The sequence below is a fragment of the Pelobates fuscus genome, chromosome 5 (assembly GCF_036172605.1).
Source record: "Pelobates fuscus isolate aPelFus1 chromosome 5, aPelFus1.pri, whole genome shotgun sequence".
NCBI lineage: Eukaryota > Metazoa > Chordata > Amphibia > Anura > Pelobatidae > Pelobates > Pelobates fuscus.
Window position 1 is genome coordinate 219,067,566 of NC_086321.1, and position 16,860 is coordinate 219,084,425.

General features: G+C 38.8%; 1 protein-coding gene across 1 annotated transcript in view; it reads right to left on the reverse strand.

Annotated features, from left to right (window-relative positions):
- The window catches only part of LOC134612760 (annexin A1-like), a 62,892-nt gene that overhangs the window by 21,803 nt on the left and 24,229 nt on the right, over nt 1-16,860 (reverse strand). The window contains exon 8 of the mRNA XM_063457197.1: nt 16,263-16,319. Within this exon, the coding sequence (XP_063313267.1) occupies nt 16,263-16,319 (57 nt within the window). The remainder of the gene's footprint in view (nt 1-16,262; nt 16,320-16,860) is intronic.

A 16,860-nucleotide genomic window follows, 5' to 3' on the forward strand; every position in this document is an offset into this window, starting at 1 on the left:
ATCTGGTTCGCCTACGTTTTTCCTGTTCCTGTTCGTTTCACAGCCAGAAAGAGGAAGTGACATCAGTGGGAGGGAGTTTTATATCCTGTTACTTTTTTCTGATTGGTTATCCTGTTACTATGTTAAAAAGTGCTGATGTGGAGCTTAAGTAAAGAAAGACTTGAGCAAAATACTCGCCTCCTGTCATTAATAAAATTAAGATTATAGGTACACTAACGCTAGCATAATCTACAATTGTTTAAGGTAAATTACATCTGATTGAAAATGCAGTGTCAATCAGAACCAGGAGAGGTGTGACAAGGGCTGCATAAACAGACACAAAGTAATTTAACTCCTAAATGGAAGTGAATTGAGCAGTGAAACCTGAGAGGCATGATCTACACACAAAAACTGCTTCATTAAGCTAAAGTTGTTTAGGTGACTATAGTGTTCCTTTAAGAGATGGTCATTATCATTAATTGTACATGATATTTTGGAGTGTTAAAGTTACATAGTCCCATAGATCGTCTACAAAATTAACCGTTCCATTCCTACATAAATGCTTATCTTTAATTGTTTATAGGATATATAATATGTCATATTATATGTCATAAGCCTCAATTTAATATTATTCATTAAGTGATTTTATATTTTTGAAAAAAGTTTTTAAATTATATTTTAATATTATTTATAAAGACATATATCATATATAATAATGTATATTGATATATATAAAATATTAAAATCTTAAAATATTACATAATTTTAAAAGTTTATTAAAAAATATTAAATACTTTGAAAAGCCTATCTAAAATATTAAATAAAGACTAAAGTGGAGATTTATCAAGGGAAGGCACTCTGGGCTTACAGTGATATATGTTGAGAGAGTTTATATTGTTTTCCATGGTGTTTTTTCTCTATGGCTCCCAGATTGGCACCGATTTACATTGATAAATCCTTTCCCCTGTAAAATCGATTATCCAAAACAGCATATGATAAATTCATTTTTTGTAAGCATCATCAACGCCGCACAACTACCGTCTTTAAAGTCAATCATATTGGGTAGGCAATGACCTATAAAATTTTAATGAAGGAAAAGGAGCCAGAAAACTTGGCAGCTATTAGTACATCTTTAGTGAATTATTTCTATAATGCTCTTATGTACAGTACATCTAAATTTGCTATCTAAATATGTTTATTAAAGTGTCTTTTCTATTTAATTTTAATTGCAAACATCAAAGAATATAATTACCTTTATTTAATAAGTCTAAGGTTTACATGTAATTGATGTTTTCATTGCTTATTGTAATATTACATGTTTAATTCTAGCATAGAAACATAGAAACATAGAATGTGACGGCAGATAAGAACCATTCGGCCCATCTAGTCTGCCCAGTTTTCTAAATACTTCCATTAGTCCCTGGCCTTATCTTATAGTTAGGATTGCCTTATGCCTATCCCACGCATGCTTAAACTCCTTTACTGTGTTAACCTCTACCACTTCAGCTGGAAGGCTATTCCATGCATCCACTACCCTCTCAGTAAAGTAATACTTCCTGATATTATTTTTAAACCTTTGTCCCTCTAATTTAAGACTATGTCCTCTTGTTGTGGTAATATTTCTTCTTTTAAATATAGTCTCCTGCTTTACTGTGTTGATTCCCTTTATGTATTTAAATGTTTCTATCATATCCCCCCTGTCTCGTCTTTCCTCCAAGCTATACATGTTAAGATCCTTTAACCTTTCCTGGTAAGTTTTATCCTGCAATCCATGAACCAGTTTAGTAGCCCTTCTTTGAACTCTCTCTAAGGTATCAATATCCTTCTGAAGATATGGTCTCCAGTACTGTGTACAGTACTCCAAGTGAGGTCTCACCAGTGTTCTGTACAATGGCATGAGCACTTCCCTCTTCCTACTGCTAATACCTCTACCTATACAACCAAACATTCTGCTAGCATTTTCTGCTGCTCTATTACATTGTCTGCCTACCTTTAAGTCATCAGAAATAATCACCCCTAAATCCCTTTCCTCAGATATTGAGGTTAGGACTCTATCAAATATTATGTACTCTGCCCTTGGGTTTTTACTTCCAAGATACATTATCTTGCACTTATCCACATTAAATGTCAGTTGCCACAACTCTGACCATTTTTCTAGTTTACCTAAATCATTTGCCATTTGGCTTATCCCTCCTGTAACATCAACCCTGTTACATATCTTAGTATCATCCACAAAAAGACACACCTTACCACCAACACCTTCTGCAATATCACTAATAAAAATATTAAAGTGAATGGGTCCAAGTACCCTGGGCCCTGAGGTACCCCACTACTGACAAGCCCAAGCTTCGAATATACTCCATTGACTACAACCCTCTGTTGCCTGTCACTCAGCCACTGCCTTACCCATTCAACAATATTGGAATCCAAACTTAAAGATTGCAGTTTATTGATAAGCCTTCTATGTGCAACAGTGTCAAAAGCCTTACTGAAATCTAGATAAGCAATGTCTGCTGCACCACCCTGATCTATAATTTTAGCTTCCCAATTATAAAAATCAATAAGATTAGTTTGGCATGATCTCCCTGAAGTAAACCCATGTTGTCTTTGATCTTGAAATCCATGTGTTTTTAGATGTTCAACAATCCTATCCTTTTAACATGGTTTCCATCACTTTCCCCACTACTGAAGTAAGGCTTACTGGCCTATAGTTGCCCGACTCCTCTCTATTACCTTTCTTGTGAATGGGCACAACATTCGCTAACTTCCAATCTTCTGGGACTACTCCTGTTAACAATGATTGGTTAAATAAATCTTTTAATGGTTTTGCTAGTACACCACTAAGCTCTTTTAATAGCTTTGTGTGTATTCCATCAGGTCCCATTGACTTATTTGTCTTTACTTTTGACAGTTGAAATAGAACCTCTTCCTCTGTAAACTCACGTGTAATAAATGACTAATTTATCCTTTTTCTTAACTGAGGTCCCTTTCCTTCATTTTCATCTGTAAATACCGAACAAAAATATTCATTGAGGCAGTCAGCTAGACCTTTATCCTCATCTACATACCTTCCTTCTTTTGTTTTTAATCTAACTAATCCTTGTTTTACTTTTCTTTTCTCATTTATGCATCTAAAAAAAGTTTTGCCCCCCTTTTTTACTGACTGTGCTATTTTCTCTTCTGTGTGTGATTTGGAAGCTCTTATAAGGGAAGGGCCCAGCCCAATCTTAATAGTAATGTAGTAGCGAAAAAACCAAAAACTTTATAAAGTCTATTTAAAAAACTAGAACAGAACAGAAATAGACAGAGTCTAAGAAAAGTTTATTTATTCTAAAATTAACATTTTAGGAATGTTTGTAAATGCTAAGATAGCAAATATTACTTGGTCAGCTCATGCCCCAATAATCTTGGAGTTAAATGAGGAAAATAAAGGGGCAAACAGACCTCAATGGAGATTAGATGAAGCCATACTGAAATCAGAAGAGAATCTTAAATTCCTGCAAATTAAAATTGACAAATTTTTTGAAAATAACGATAACGGGGAGGTAAATATAGGCACTCTATGGTGTACATTTAAATGTTATATAAGAGGAGTTCTAATCAAAATGGGGATTCGACAAAAGAGAAAGATGGGTAAACCGTTACAGGATTTATATATTTCTTTAGCACTATTAGAAAAAGAGAACAAACAGAAGGTAACAGAATATAACATACAAAAAATAAAGGAACTCCAAAAAGATATAAAAAAGAGACTAGAAATTAAAACATCCAATGCTATTTTGAAATTAAATCAAACATGGTATTATGCAGATAACAGAGTCGGGAAAGTATTCTCAAATAAATTAAAATCTAAGAAAAATCTTTCTCTAATTAAGAAAATAGTCGCAGGAAATAAGGTATGTTTATCACCCGAATCAATTAGTAATACTTTTGAAGAATACTATAAATCTTTATATAATTTGAATACTCCTAAGGTATCAACATCTGACATCAGAGATTTTCTGAAGAAGATTAAACTCCCAAGGGTGGATAGTACAGCACTTGCAGGATTAAACGCTCCCATAACTAACCAAGAGATAGAGAGGAATATCAAGGAACTAAAAACAGGGAAAGCTACAGGCCCAGATGGGTTTACTCCATTGTTTTTTAAGAGATTGTGGGTCTCGGTTATTTTAATATTAAATAAACTATTTAATGGAATTGGCAACCAGACGAAATTTCCTAGAGAAATGTTGCAAACTAATATATTTCCAATTCTTAAGCCAGGTAAAGACCTGAACTATGTTAGTAATTATCGCCCAATATCTCTTATAAATATTGATGTCAAGCTATATTCTAAGATCTTAGCGGAAAGAATGAAACATATAATACCCAGCCTAATCCATGTAGATCAAACAGGCTTTGTGCCTAAAAGGAGCGGAAGTGACAATATTCGTAAAATATTGAATCTGATACAAAAAATAAACAGAGATAATGATCCTGCAGTCTTCGCTGCTTTAGATGCCGAAAAGGCCTTCGATAGGGTTAGCTGGGAATTCATGTCGGAGGTCTTAACAACTTTTGGGATACAAGATACTTTTTATGATCGAATAATGAGTTTATATAAATTACCATCGGCAAAAGTATGTGGTGGGGGATTGAGTTCTAAAGGATTTATGATAAACAATGGGACGCGACAAGGATGCCAATTGGCGCCAATGCTGTATATTCTCACCATAGAACCATTGGCTGCATTGATCAGACAAACAAAAGAGATACAGGGAATTAACATTGCAGCCTCACAATATAAGATCTCTCTATATGCTGATGATGTAATTCTTACACTATCCTCACCTAACACATCTATCCCAGCAGTAATTTCGTGTATTGATCAATTCAGCCTATTTTCAAACTATAAAATCAATATGTCAAAATCTCTTGTTCTATACTATAACATCTTAGAATCGGATCTCAATATTTTAAAAGATAAGTACAAATTCAAGTGGTCATCTGAATTTATTGAATATTTGGGAGTTAGATTGGGTTTTAATTGGAACAAAATTATTGAGATAAACTATCTACCTCTTCTCCAGGATATAAAAAACACATTATCTATATGGAAACCTATATATATTTCATGGTTGGGGAGAATAAGTGTGATTAAAGATTATGTATTACCCAAACTTGAATACTTAATGAGATCAATCCCAATGAGGATACCAAAAAAAATACTGCTAGAGTTTCATGTAACCTTCCTGAAATTTGTATGGGGATCTAAAAAGCCAAGAACATCACACCAAATGTTAAGCCGTAGTCAAAATGAAGGAGGGGTATCTTTTCCTGATTTAATAATGAGACACGATGCAATTATGATTATGCATTTAATTAATTCAAAGTTTAAAGACTCGGAACAAAAATCTTGGGTAAATATAGAACGATTATCGAAAAATTTAGATCCAATTGCTTTAATCTGGCTGGATAAAATAGCCTTTAAGGAATTAAAGGTACAAAATAATATCTTGATAGAACTATATCATTATATGAACTACCTAAAAAAAAGATATAAAATTGAAAACAATATATCAGTATACGCCCCAATAGATGTTTTGAAGGGATATGTAAGTGATATAAACTTGAGTAAATGAAAACAGGAAGGATATAAAGTCATGGGAGACTTTTATATAGATAATAACATAAAGTCTTTTCAAGAAATGTATGAATTAAATACCCCTTTAAAATCTGAGTGTCTGGCTTACCAAAAAATAAGAAACACCCTGAAAAATAAGTGTATTGAAGAAGATCTCTTCGATAAAATTATATCGATAAGGGGGAAAGATAAGATAATTTCAAAAATAAATAAAATATTATATGACTATACTCCTAGGAATAAATTAAATAAAATCAGTAGCTGGGAACAAGAAATAAAAAAAGTTTTCATTGAAGAAGAATGGGCAAAAGCATTTAAATTAACAAAAAAAAACAATACATAATATTATTATTCATGAGAATTATATTAAGATTCTACATCGGTGGTACATGGTACCAGTAAAACTTTTTACATTTCAAAATGGTTCAAGCGACATTTGCTGGCGATGTAACATGTTTACGGGAACAACAGGACATGATGTATCTAATGTATAATGCAGAGTATATGCATAAGTGGGATATCAAAATAGCCAATGGACTTATAATAGGCCAGATAGACCAATTCAAATTCAGATAAATAGAAAAAATAATAAAGTTTTATTAGACAAAATATACGTGTGTGCTGTGAACTAAACACCCAAAATTGTGAGTTAAAAATATATGCTAGACGAATCTGTGATACAGATGCAGGACGTCTAGCCCACCAATAAAAAAGACCAGTAACTGTCAGTGGTATTGCAGACTAAAGAGCAGAGCACCTATCTGCGAGCTGGACAATTGATTACACAGTCTATCTCGTCAGGTAGCCATAATATGCTGATGGATTGCAAAGTTAATCAGGAAGTCTGCAACACTAAAAAACTAGTAAATCTGCAACACTAGTTACTTAGTAAATGATATGACAGCAGAGAATGAAAGAGGAATAGTCTGATCGCTAGGTTGAGATCACAAAAGACTAAATGATCGCTAATTTAATATGGCGGGACCTCTGCCCGCACTAAGCTGAATTATCAGTTGTGGACAGAGCACACGTCACTGCCAGTGATAGATAGTAGACAATTAGTTCAGAATGGACAATATTCTGACAGTTTGGTAATTGATACTACAATCGGTCCTTAAAGGCAACAATAAATGCTTAATAATCATCAAAAACCTCTGTGTGTCTATCGTAAAAAAGTCTTTCCAAGTAGCAGTGATGTGTCTCTAAATTATATCAATCATCGGTATATCCGTCGTTAATGATTTAGACAACTAGAAATGATACATCGAGGAGCTTATTGTTATCCTCAGTGTCTCTGCCGTAGCAACTAGTAAATAGTTCTAACGATGAATGGTTGCAGGGAACGAAAAAGAAACGAATTAGATAGTAGTTATGTAGCATACGGACGGGTATACAGAGAGAAAAGTTGGTACACCCGGCATCTAGCTACGATACTTGAGCTAACAGTTAAACCAGTGGAGAGGGAGGGGAAACAAAAGATACAGATAAAGTTGCGGTAGACAAAGCTACAAGGTATCTATTGGAAGTAGCACTCTGTGTGCTACGGAGGCTGTTCCTGAATGAAAATATAAACAACCCCAGTAAAGGTGTACCCCGTGCCTTCAAGGGCACCTAACCCCAACCCCCAAGTAGTCAATCTAAAAATGAGAACAAATCAAAATAAGGTGAAAAGGAAAAAATAAATAAGGTAAATAAATAAATATATTAAGTAGGACAGCGCGGTCACCAGTCCGTGTACTGCACTAAGGATCCAGAAGTGCAGTACACCCTAATCCTCTGACGCGCGCGTTTCGCTACACCTAGCTCGTCAGAGAGCTACGGGTGTACCAACTTTTCTCTCTGTATACCCGTCCGTATGCTACATAACTACTATCTAATTTGTTTCTTTTTCGTTCCCTGCAACCATTCATCGTTAGAACTATTTACTAGTTGCTACGGCAGAGACACTGAGGATATCAATAAGCTCCTCGATGTATAATTTCTAGTTGTCTAAATCATTAACGACGGATATACCGATGATTGATATAATTTAGAGACACATCACTGCTACTTGGAAAGACTTTTTTACGATAGACACACAGAAGTTTTTGATGATTATTAAGCATTTATTGTTGCCTTTAAGGACCGATTGTAGCATCAATTACCAAACTGTCAGAATATTGTCCATTCTGAACTAATTGTCTACTATCTATCACTGACAGTGACGTGTGCTCTGTCCACAACTGATAATTCAGCTTAGTGCGGGCAGAGGTCCCGCCATATTAAATTAGCGATCATTTAGTCTTTTGTGATCTCAACCTAGCGATCAGACTATTCCTCTTTTATTCTCTGCTGTCATATCATTTACTAAGTAACTAGTGTTGCAGATTTACTAGTTTTTTAGTGTTGCAGACTTCCTGATTAACTTTGCAATCCATCAGCATATTATAGCTACCTGACGAGATAGACTGTGTAATCAATTGTCCAGCTCGCAGATAGGTGCTCTGCTCTTTAGTCTGCAATACCACTGACAGTTACTGGTCTTTTTTATTGGTGGGCTAGACGTCCTGCATCTGTATCACAGATTCGTCTAGCATATATTTTTAACTCACAATTTTGGGTGTTTAGTTCACAGCACACACGTATATTTTGTCTAATAAAACGTTATTATTTTTTCTATTTATCTGAATTTGAATTGGTCTATCTGGCCTATTATAAGTCCATTGGCTATTTTGATATCCCACTTATGCATATACTCTGCATTATACATTAGATACATAATTTCTTGTTGTTCCTATTTTCTACTTTGGGGTTACCCCCCACTTTCGTGTGTATCTAATGCGGCTCTACTAGTTCGTTTCTTTTTCTCAACATGTTTACGGGTACACATTTACATATATGGTGGGATTGCCCTAAGCTTCAATCAGTGAAAAACAAATTGGAATTAGTGATAGGTAGAATCTATGGAATGAAAATTTGTTTAACCTCTTACTTATTCCTTTTTCATTTAGATTTACCAGATAGCAATATCTATTCTCATAGTCTGACGATACAGATTTTAATGGCATCAAAAATCTGTCTAGCTAGGAGATGGAAAACTAGCATGGAAAACTAGCATGGAAAACTAGAAGGGAAGGCTGCTCTCCGGACTTTTAAAACATAAAAATTTATTCAATTATCATTAAAAACGACCAACGTTTAGGTCTGAGGAAGGTCCCGAACGGGGACCGAAACGTTGGTCGTTTTTAATGATAATTTAATAAATTTTTATGTTTTAAAAGTCCGGAGAGCAGCCTTCCCTTCTGTTTTTTCTATATAAATATATATATATATATATATATATATATATATATATATATATATATATTTATATTTGTGCTTGGAATTTCTAATGTGTAATGGAATGTAGAAGGAGATGCAAAGTTGGTTGAGGTGTGCCGAAACAAACATATCAGTAGGCCTGTAATAAAAAGAGGGCCCACAAAGGTGAAATGTATATATAGATGGGTGTAGGTGGGTAGGGACAAACAGCTTGAACGTCAAAGGTGAGTAGGGGGGTAGGAGTTTAAGTAGGGCCAAAATGGCCTTTTAACTTGTGCTCTGAATTTCTAATCACGTATTGGAATTTAGAAGGAGATGCAAAGTTGGTTGAGATGTGCCAAAACCAACGTACGAGTAGGCCTGTAATAAAAAGAGGGCAAAAAGAGGATTCAAAGTAAACACACTTTATTGCAAGTTTACCAAGCAAGATTCTGAAGGCTTGACGGAGCTCCCTCTCTGGTCGAGGAATATGAGTAATAAGTTGAGGATTTACAGCAGCCCAGTCTCTTAATGATGTGGACTGGTGTGTTAGAGCTTGAAGCTGAAGAAGCTGCGCCTATACGAGAGAGTGACCAGAGAAGGAAGCCGGGTTATAGCCCAACCTTGATAGTAGGGTTCTGATGTGAGAAATTAATTTAGCTGTGGTGAGTGTGTGCCCTTGGAGTAGTAATAGTGGAGAGACAAGTGAGTGCATGTGGTGAGACAACATGAGTATGTTAAGCATTTTAACTGGGCACCAAACATTCTCTGTAGGGTAGAGGGGAGTGAGTTGGATCAGTGGATTTTCTTAATAGGATAGGAAGTTAAGAAAGGTGCGTGATTAGGAAAGGTTGTGAGGACGTGGTGTTGAACCCCGGTAAGGTAAAGTTTATGGTATTGTGTGATAAATTTAAGGTGTAGGTGATAGAAGGAGGCAAAAGCCACTGTGTTTTAATGAAAAGTCTCCTTGTAAGTAAAACTCTGCAGGTAATTTGTTCAAAATAGTCAGTGCCCTAGTGTAAATGATAGTGGTGTAAGGTGAAAGTGTGTGGTGCGTGAGTGCCTGTGCGTGGTGTAATAGCCTGCTTAATCCAGAATTAGCTTGTGGACAGGTGGTATCCTGGAAGGTAGGTGATGGGCCGTAGGGAGTTCCTGGAAGACCTGAAATTGAGAGCGTGAAAGAGTGTCAGCAGCTGTGTTATGGACATCAGGAATGTGTATGCAGACTAGATGGAACTGAGAGGTTGCTGCCAGCCAAGTAAGTTTGCGAATCAGCCTCATAATTAACAAGGATGACAGCCCCTTGTCAATGGTTTTGCGAGGTGCAGAATTGTCTGAGTAGCGTATACATTGCCTTGTCAGTCCGGAGATGACCCCATGTATGGACGGGTGCCACGATCAGTATATCTCAAACAATGTGGATGTTCTCTAAAGGCCAGCAACGCATCCGTCTCAGTGGGCCAGTTGTCTCTAACCAGTGGTTGCCGAAAATAGCTGTGAACCCTGTGTGTGCTGCTGTGTCTGTGTAGATTGTGGGTGAGAGCTTCTGATAGTGGGGGGATGAGCAGGCAGGAGTCGGGCGCCCCATGGAGAAAATTAAGTTGCTTAGAGACGAAAGAACTACCCTGCGGAATGATACACATGGCGAAGCCAAGGGACCCCACAATGACTGGAGACCCTTCCTTGTGCATGTAACACTCCGCGGGAATGGGCTGATTTTGTCCCTAATGTGCGTCAGTTTCACAGGTGGTAGTCTGGCTTAGAGCGTTGAGGTGTCTAAGACTATGCCCAAGAAATGAGCTGGGGAGAGGGATCATGTGTTTTCTTGGTGACGGAGGAACTCCTAGTGTAGTGAAAAAGGGCCTGTGGTGCTGTGAATACTGCTTGGTGTTTTTGAGCCTGGTTCAATCAACAAAATCATCCAGGTAGTGGATAACGGACGGACACTTGACTATGATTAGGAGCCACCAGCAGAGGGTCACTGCGAAAATGTCATAGAGCTTGGGGCTGCTACTGGACCCGAAAGTGAGCCGGGTAGAGAAAAATACTGGTCCCTCCATTTAACACCGATGCCAGTTACAAAGTGAGGGGTGAATGGGTAGCTGTTTAGAGGCGTTAGTAATATCAGTCTTGCTTAACCATGCCTACTGCTTGCTGTGATAATAGCTTGCATGGTGTCGTCAATTTTGCCATACTGCAGTGACAACTCCTCAGCGGGTATGAGATAATTGATGCTGGGAATGGAGGAAGAATGAGGTGCAGCAAGGTCAATGATCAAATGTTTAATATTAGAGTGTTAGTGAGTGGCTACCCTGATGGGTTGTTATGCCATGATGAGAATGGTTTAGACAAGAAAGGGCCGAACATGAAACCAGCCTTGGTTTTAAGGGACAGAAGGTGGTCCCCTGTAAGTGGGTCATTAGATGCTGAAAGTAGGTTAGGCGTATTAGTGAACCTATGGGGATGGCGATAAGGCCCGTGTAAACCCCTGTGAGAAATCTGTGGAAGTGGAACTACGGGAGGCACAGGACGGGGGTCTCAAACCGGCAATGTGACGGCAAAACAGTTCTGGGTCCATCTAGCACCAGTAAATTCTTATGTTGAACTGAGCCAGATGAGTAGCTGCCCTGGTCGACGCTGACTTATGATAGTAATAGAATGAGGACCCTCCGTACTTAATACCCAAGTCAACTACCTTGTGCAAATAGGAGTCGAGCTCTTCCCTCCTATGTGAGTACCGTGCAGAATAAAGTCACGATAAATGCCAAAGGCTATAAACTGGGGAAAGTAAAGTTTCTTGTTAGGTCGAGGATCTTTGGCTTTTAAGACCACTGAAATTTCCCCGTAATTATAAGCTCTATTCTCTAGCATGTCTTGAAAGGCTATAAGTAATAACACTAGATATACAACTATCCGTCCTGAATTCCCTTCTTATGGAAGCTGGAACAGAGTGAGCCGGTGAGACATATGGGGTAGTGATAGGGGATGGATTCTTGTGACATTCTGAAAAAGGAATAATGATTTGAATAAGTAGGGTGTAGTGGAGGGGGGAATTAGACCTTTAGAGAACTGGCCTGCTAACTAGTGAGTGGAGAGTGAGGTGTTAGTTGGCGGTCCTTGTGAACTAGTGCTGGGTCTGTGTTCTTTGGCCTGTGCCATCAGGAGCCTGTATAATTCTGCCATTCTAGAGGTAGCTGGAAAGGGGATACCCGTGAGACTGAGCTCTGCTGATATTTTGGAATAGCCCAATATCTCAGGGATCTGGGGGTAGAAGGGGTGAGGGATTCCTCTGGAGACCCAGGCCTGACTGGTGTTCTGGGTATTTTGTCCGATGGCAGATCGAAGATGGGGATGGATTCTTGTGACATTCTGAAAAAGGAATAATGATTTGAATAAGTAGGGTGTAGTGGAGGGGGGAATGAGACCTTTAGAGAACTGGCCTGCTAACTAGTGCCGAGCTCAAGAATTTATGTAGAACCAAGTGATAGGAGAGGCCCTGCTGGTGGTTAGAGGCTCTACCTATGGTTTGGGCCGAGGGAATTTGTGGCCACTTGAACGGGGTAGCAGGATGTTGGCCTCTCGGTGACAGTAAGAGATTCAAAACGTGTGGCCATGACTTGGGAAGCCCTAGCTGTAGCCCTAAAGAAGGGCGAGCGAAGTGGCTAACTATGATTTGGATGTGGGGCTGAACCTGTGTGATGAGGTGGGGAGTAGACCTCGCGGGGCAGGTGTATTTACTTAGGGTAGCTAAGGTCAGCACCTAACCCTCAATGCCAGTTCTCTAACCTGATGGGACTTGTCTCCTTGAATTATGTATTTGAACGTATGTAGATACTAACCTTAAGTATTGGTCCTATTGCTTTGGACAAGGCACGGGAAGTCTTCAATATATATAAATACTTACGTCTGAAGGGAACAGGTCCAGCTAAGGTATCCTAGGGGTAAGATAGATGTTAGTGGGCCCTAAGCTAGCCACTGGTATGCCTGGTGTAAAAATGTTGAACATATGGATAGGTGTGTATCGATGATACTGTAACGTAAGACCGTGTAAGATGAGGGACCTGAACGTTGGTCCCTAATTAGAGACAAGCCCCTGGGTTCCCACAATTGTGAATTTAAATGATAAGAAGGCAGAGTGAGGCCTTTAGGAGAAACATAATCGTAGTGAGTAAGATTGAGAATACATGGTACTGAAATACAGGATACCAGGTGGGCTGTTAGTGGTTGATGGCGTAGAACTTGGCGAGACTGCGGTATTGATGCAGGCCTAAGTAATGAAATGTAGAAACGAAAGACAAGCAATGTATTGTTACAATTAGTAGTAGCAAAGTGGTGTTGGTTCAGGAGGTGATTGTCATTGAAAACGTAGTGCGGGGTCTGTTCCGTGGCCCGTTAAGAAGTTTAGAACCCACCTTGGGGGGTGGGGAGGGAGGGGGTGGAGGCTGAATGAGGCCGTGGAGGCTGGATGAGGCCTCGGGGGAAGAAAAATACAACTGAAGACAAAAACAACTGGTAAACCTTCTTACAGTAATATAGTAATACAGGATACTGGGATAACACTTCCTGGAGACTGTTAGAAGGAAATGTAGTAGAGCCTAAAAACATATGCATACTAAGTATAATGAACCAATAAAAAATATTTTGGGGAAAACAGAGATTTTGCAATCGTCCTTATGGTCTGTAATGAGCCTGGCAAAAAGGAACCGTTAGAGCTTAACCTATGATATACCAAGACAAAGATAAAGACGTTGTGTAATGGAGCAAACTTACCGTATATACTCGAGTATAAGCCGACCCGAATATAAGCCGAGGTCCCTAATTTTACCCCAAAAAACTGGGAAAACTTATTGACTCGAATATAAGACTAGGGTGGAAAATGCAGCAGCTACTGGTAAATTTCTAAATAAAATTAGATCCTAAAAAAGTTATATTAACTGAATATTTATTTACAGTGTGTGTATATAATGAATGCAGTGTGTGTGTGTGTATGAATGCAGTGTGTATATGAATGCTGTGTGTGTATGCAGTGTGTGTATGAATGCAGTGTGTATATAATGAATGGAGTGCAGGGCGTGTATATGAGTGCAGTGTGTGTATATGAGTGCAGTGTGTGTATAATGAATGCAGTGCAGTGTGTGTATGAGTGCAGTGTGTATGCAGTGTGTATATAATGAATGCAGTGCAGTGTGTGTATATGAGTGCAGTGTGTGAGTGCAGTGTGTATATAATGAATGCAGTGTGTATGTATGAGTGCAGTGTGTATGTATGAATGCAGTGTGTGTATGAATGCATGGAGTGCAGTGTGTGTGTATGAGTGCAGTGTGTGTATATGAGTGCAGTGTGTGAGTGCAGTGTGTATATAATGAATGCAGTGCAGTGTGTGTATGAGTGCAGTGTGTGTATGTGTGTATGTATGAATGCAGTGTGTATGCAGTGTGTGTATGAATGCAGTGTGTATGCAGTGTGTATGAATGCAGTGTGTATGCAGTGTGTGTATGAATGCAGTGTGTGTATATAATGAATGCAATGCAGTGTGTGTATGAGTGTGTGTATGAATGCAGTGTGTGTGAGTGCAGTGTGTGTGTGTGTGTGTGTGCAGAGCATTGGTGGGGGTGGGCATTTTATGAATTATTATTATTTAATTATTATTGTAATATTTTTTTTTAATGTTATTATTTTTTTTTATGTTATTATTTTATTTATTTATTTTTAAGTCCCCCCTCCCTGCTTGTTAGCTGGCCAGGGAGGGGGGCTCTCACTCCCTGGTGGTCCAGTGGATGGGCTGTAGGAGGGGGGCTGTCAGGAAGCTGTAACTTACCTTCACCGCAGCTCCTGTCAGCTCCCTTCTCTCTCCTCCGTCCGTGCAGCTCCCAGGTCAGCTTCCTCTGCAACTCTCGCGGCCGCGCGGAGCGTTGCCACGGTAACCCGTGGCAACGCTCTGACCCCGCGGCTCTCGCGAGAGTTGCAGAGGAAGCTGACCTGGGAGCTGCACGGACAGAGGAGAGAGAAGGGAGCTGACAGGAGCTGCGGTGAAGGTAAGTTACAGCTTCCTGACAGCCCCCAGTCCTTGTCTGTATTATGGCAATGAAAATTGCCATAATACAGACAACTGACTCGAGTATAAGACGAGTGAGTGTTTTTCAGCACAAAAAATGTGCTGAAAAACTCGTCTTATACTCGAGTATATACGGTAGTTACGCAGAAAAACTAGTTTAGTGAATTAGGGAAAGGGAATTAATTTATAATTTGAGAGACTAAGTTCCAGTGTGAGTAAATAATAGTGCCAAGCTGTGTATTTTTAATATACCTTACTTATTAATTGATCATGGCCTGACTGTGCCCTTAAGAAGGTTTCCCCTGTGTAAAATAAGTGTCCCATAAATTTACATGACCATAGCCAAGAAATAGTGAAACAGATTAAATATGTTGTTAGTAGTGATGTCCCGAACTGTTCGCCAGGAACCGTTCGCCAGCGAATATAGCTTGTTCATGGAGAACGCGGTGGGTGAACATATGCGATGGTCGGTCCGCCCCCTATTTGTCATGGAGGTGGGAGGGTCTGGGAGGGAGGGTCTGCTGCTGATTGGCTTGAATGTGTCTGCTGACTGTGAGGTACAGGGTCAAAGTTTACTCAATTATGACGAATAGGGGGCGGACCGACCATCGCATATGTTCGCCCGCCGCGTTCGCCACGAACAAGCTATGTTCGCCAGCGAACGGTTCCTGGCGAACAGTTCGGGACATCACTAGTTGCTAGTAGTAACTGATGAGCCATATGCTTAACACATAAATTAATATAGAATGCAGAAAATATGGAAGATGAGTTCTTTCGTTTAAACGAATTACATAACGAAATACATTAATAACAACAGATTAGTGAATTTAAACTTTAAAGCCTCCTGCGTTCGGCTAGGAATGAACAAATGGAGAGGACTGTAAGCAGAAAAGAAATACCTGTGGTCGGTTAATGGAAGAATAAGCCATAAATGAAAGCCATGTACATTGCATCGGCTGTTTAACCATACAAATTAATAGACGAACGTGAGTATGTTAGAGCGGTCGGCAGTTTAGTTGTGAAAGAACAAACGGAGATGTGTGTATTCTGTGTGTACTCTGCAGTCAGCTATTAGCCGCACCAACCGCAGAAGTACACGAACGGGTAAATATGCACGAATGGGTAAGTATAATGAAGGGAGATGCATTTTTAGGCCCGAACGTGGGAAATAGCCAAATACGTGGACGTGCCGGTCTCGTTTAAAAAGGGCTATAACTCCTCCCACAATTTCAGGCCAAATGGCCTTTTAACATATATTTATATATCTCAAGACATAAACATGTTCAGCACATTCCATGTTGCCACAAAACACAGTCAATTTACCTTTGCATCTTTATCAGCAAGATCCTCATTCACGTAACTGTCTTCACTGCGTTCTCCCTGAAATTAACAAATTGATTAAGTATTCTTATTACTTTACTATTAAATGCTTTTTGAAGATTAAAAACATCTAGCTCTCAAGTATATCCTGGGGCATATATCTCATTATTACCCAGCTCTTTTGTATTCATTTAATTGATGTCAGAATGATGACACCCCAGGTTTTACTCACATACAGTAGATGTGAGAAAAACAGACTGAATGCCTTAGTCATAGGTAGTTGCAAGGACCCTGAATGCATTACTGGAAATGGTAACAGTATTTAAAACTGCTATAGCAATCTTGATCAGTCTCTAAAATGCTAATGCACTACTGAATAAAAATGGTAGAGAACAGTCATCCTCCTCATTTCCTGATTGTAAGAATAATGTCCTGTACTGTTTAGAAGCAGGGAGTGAGCTTACATTTTGAGCAAATGTACTGGCATTATATCAGTGACTAGTGGTTTCTGGAAGAGAAATGTGTTCCTCTACGGACTCTCGATCAAAACTAGAGTATAAATAAGGGTGAGTGATGATTTATGGACTTTATACTGCAAAAT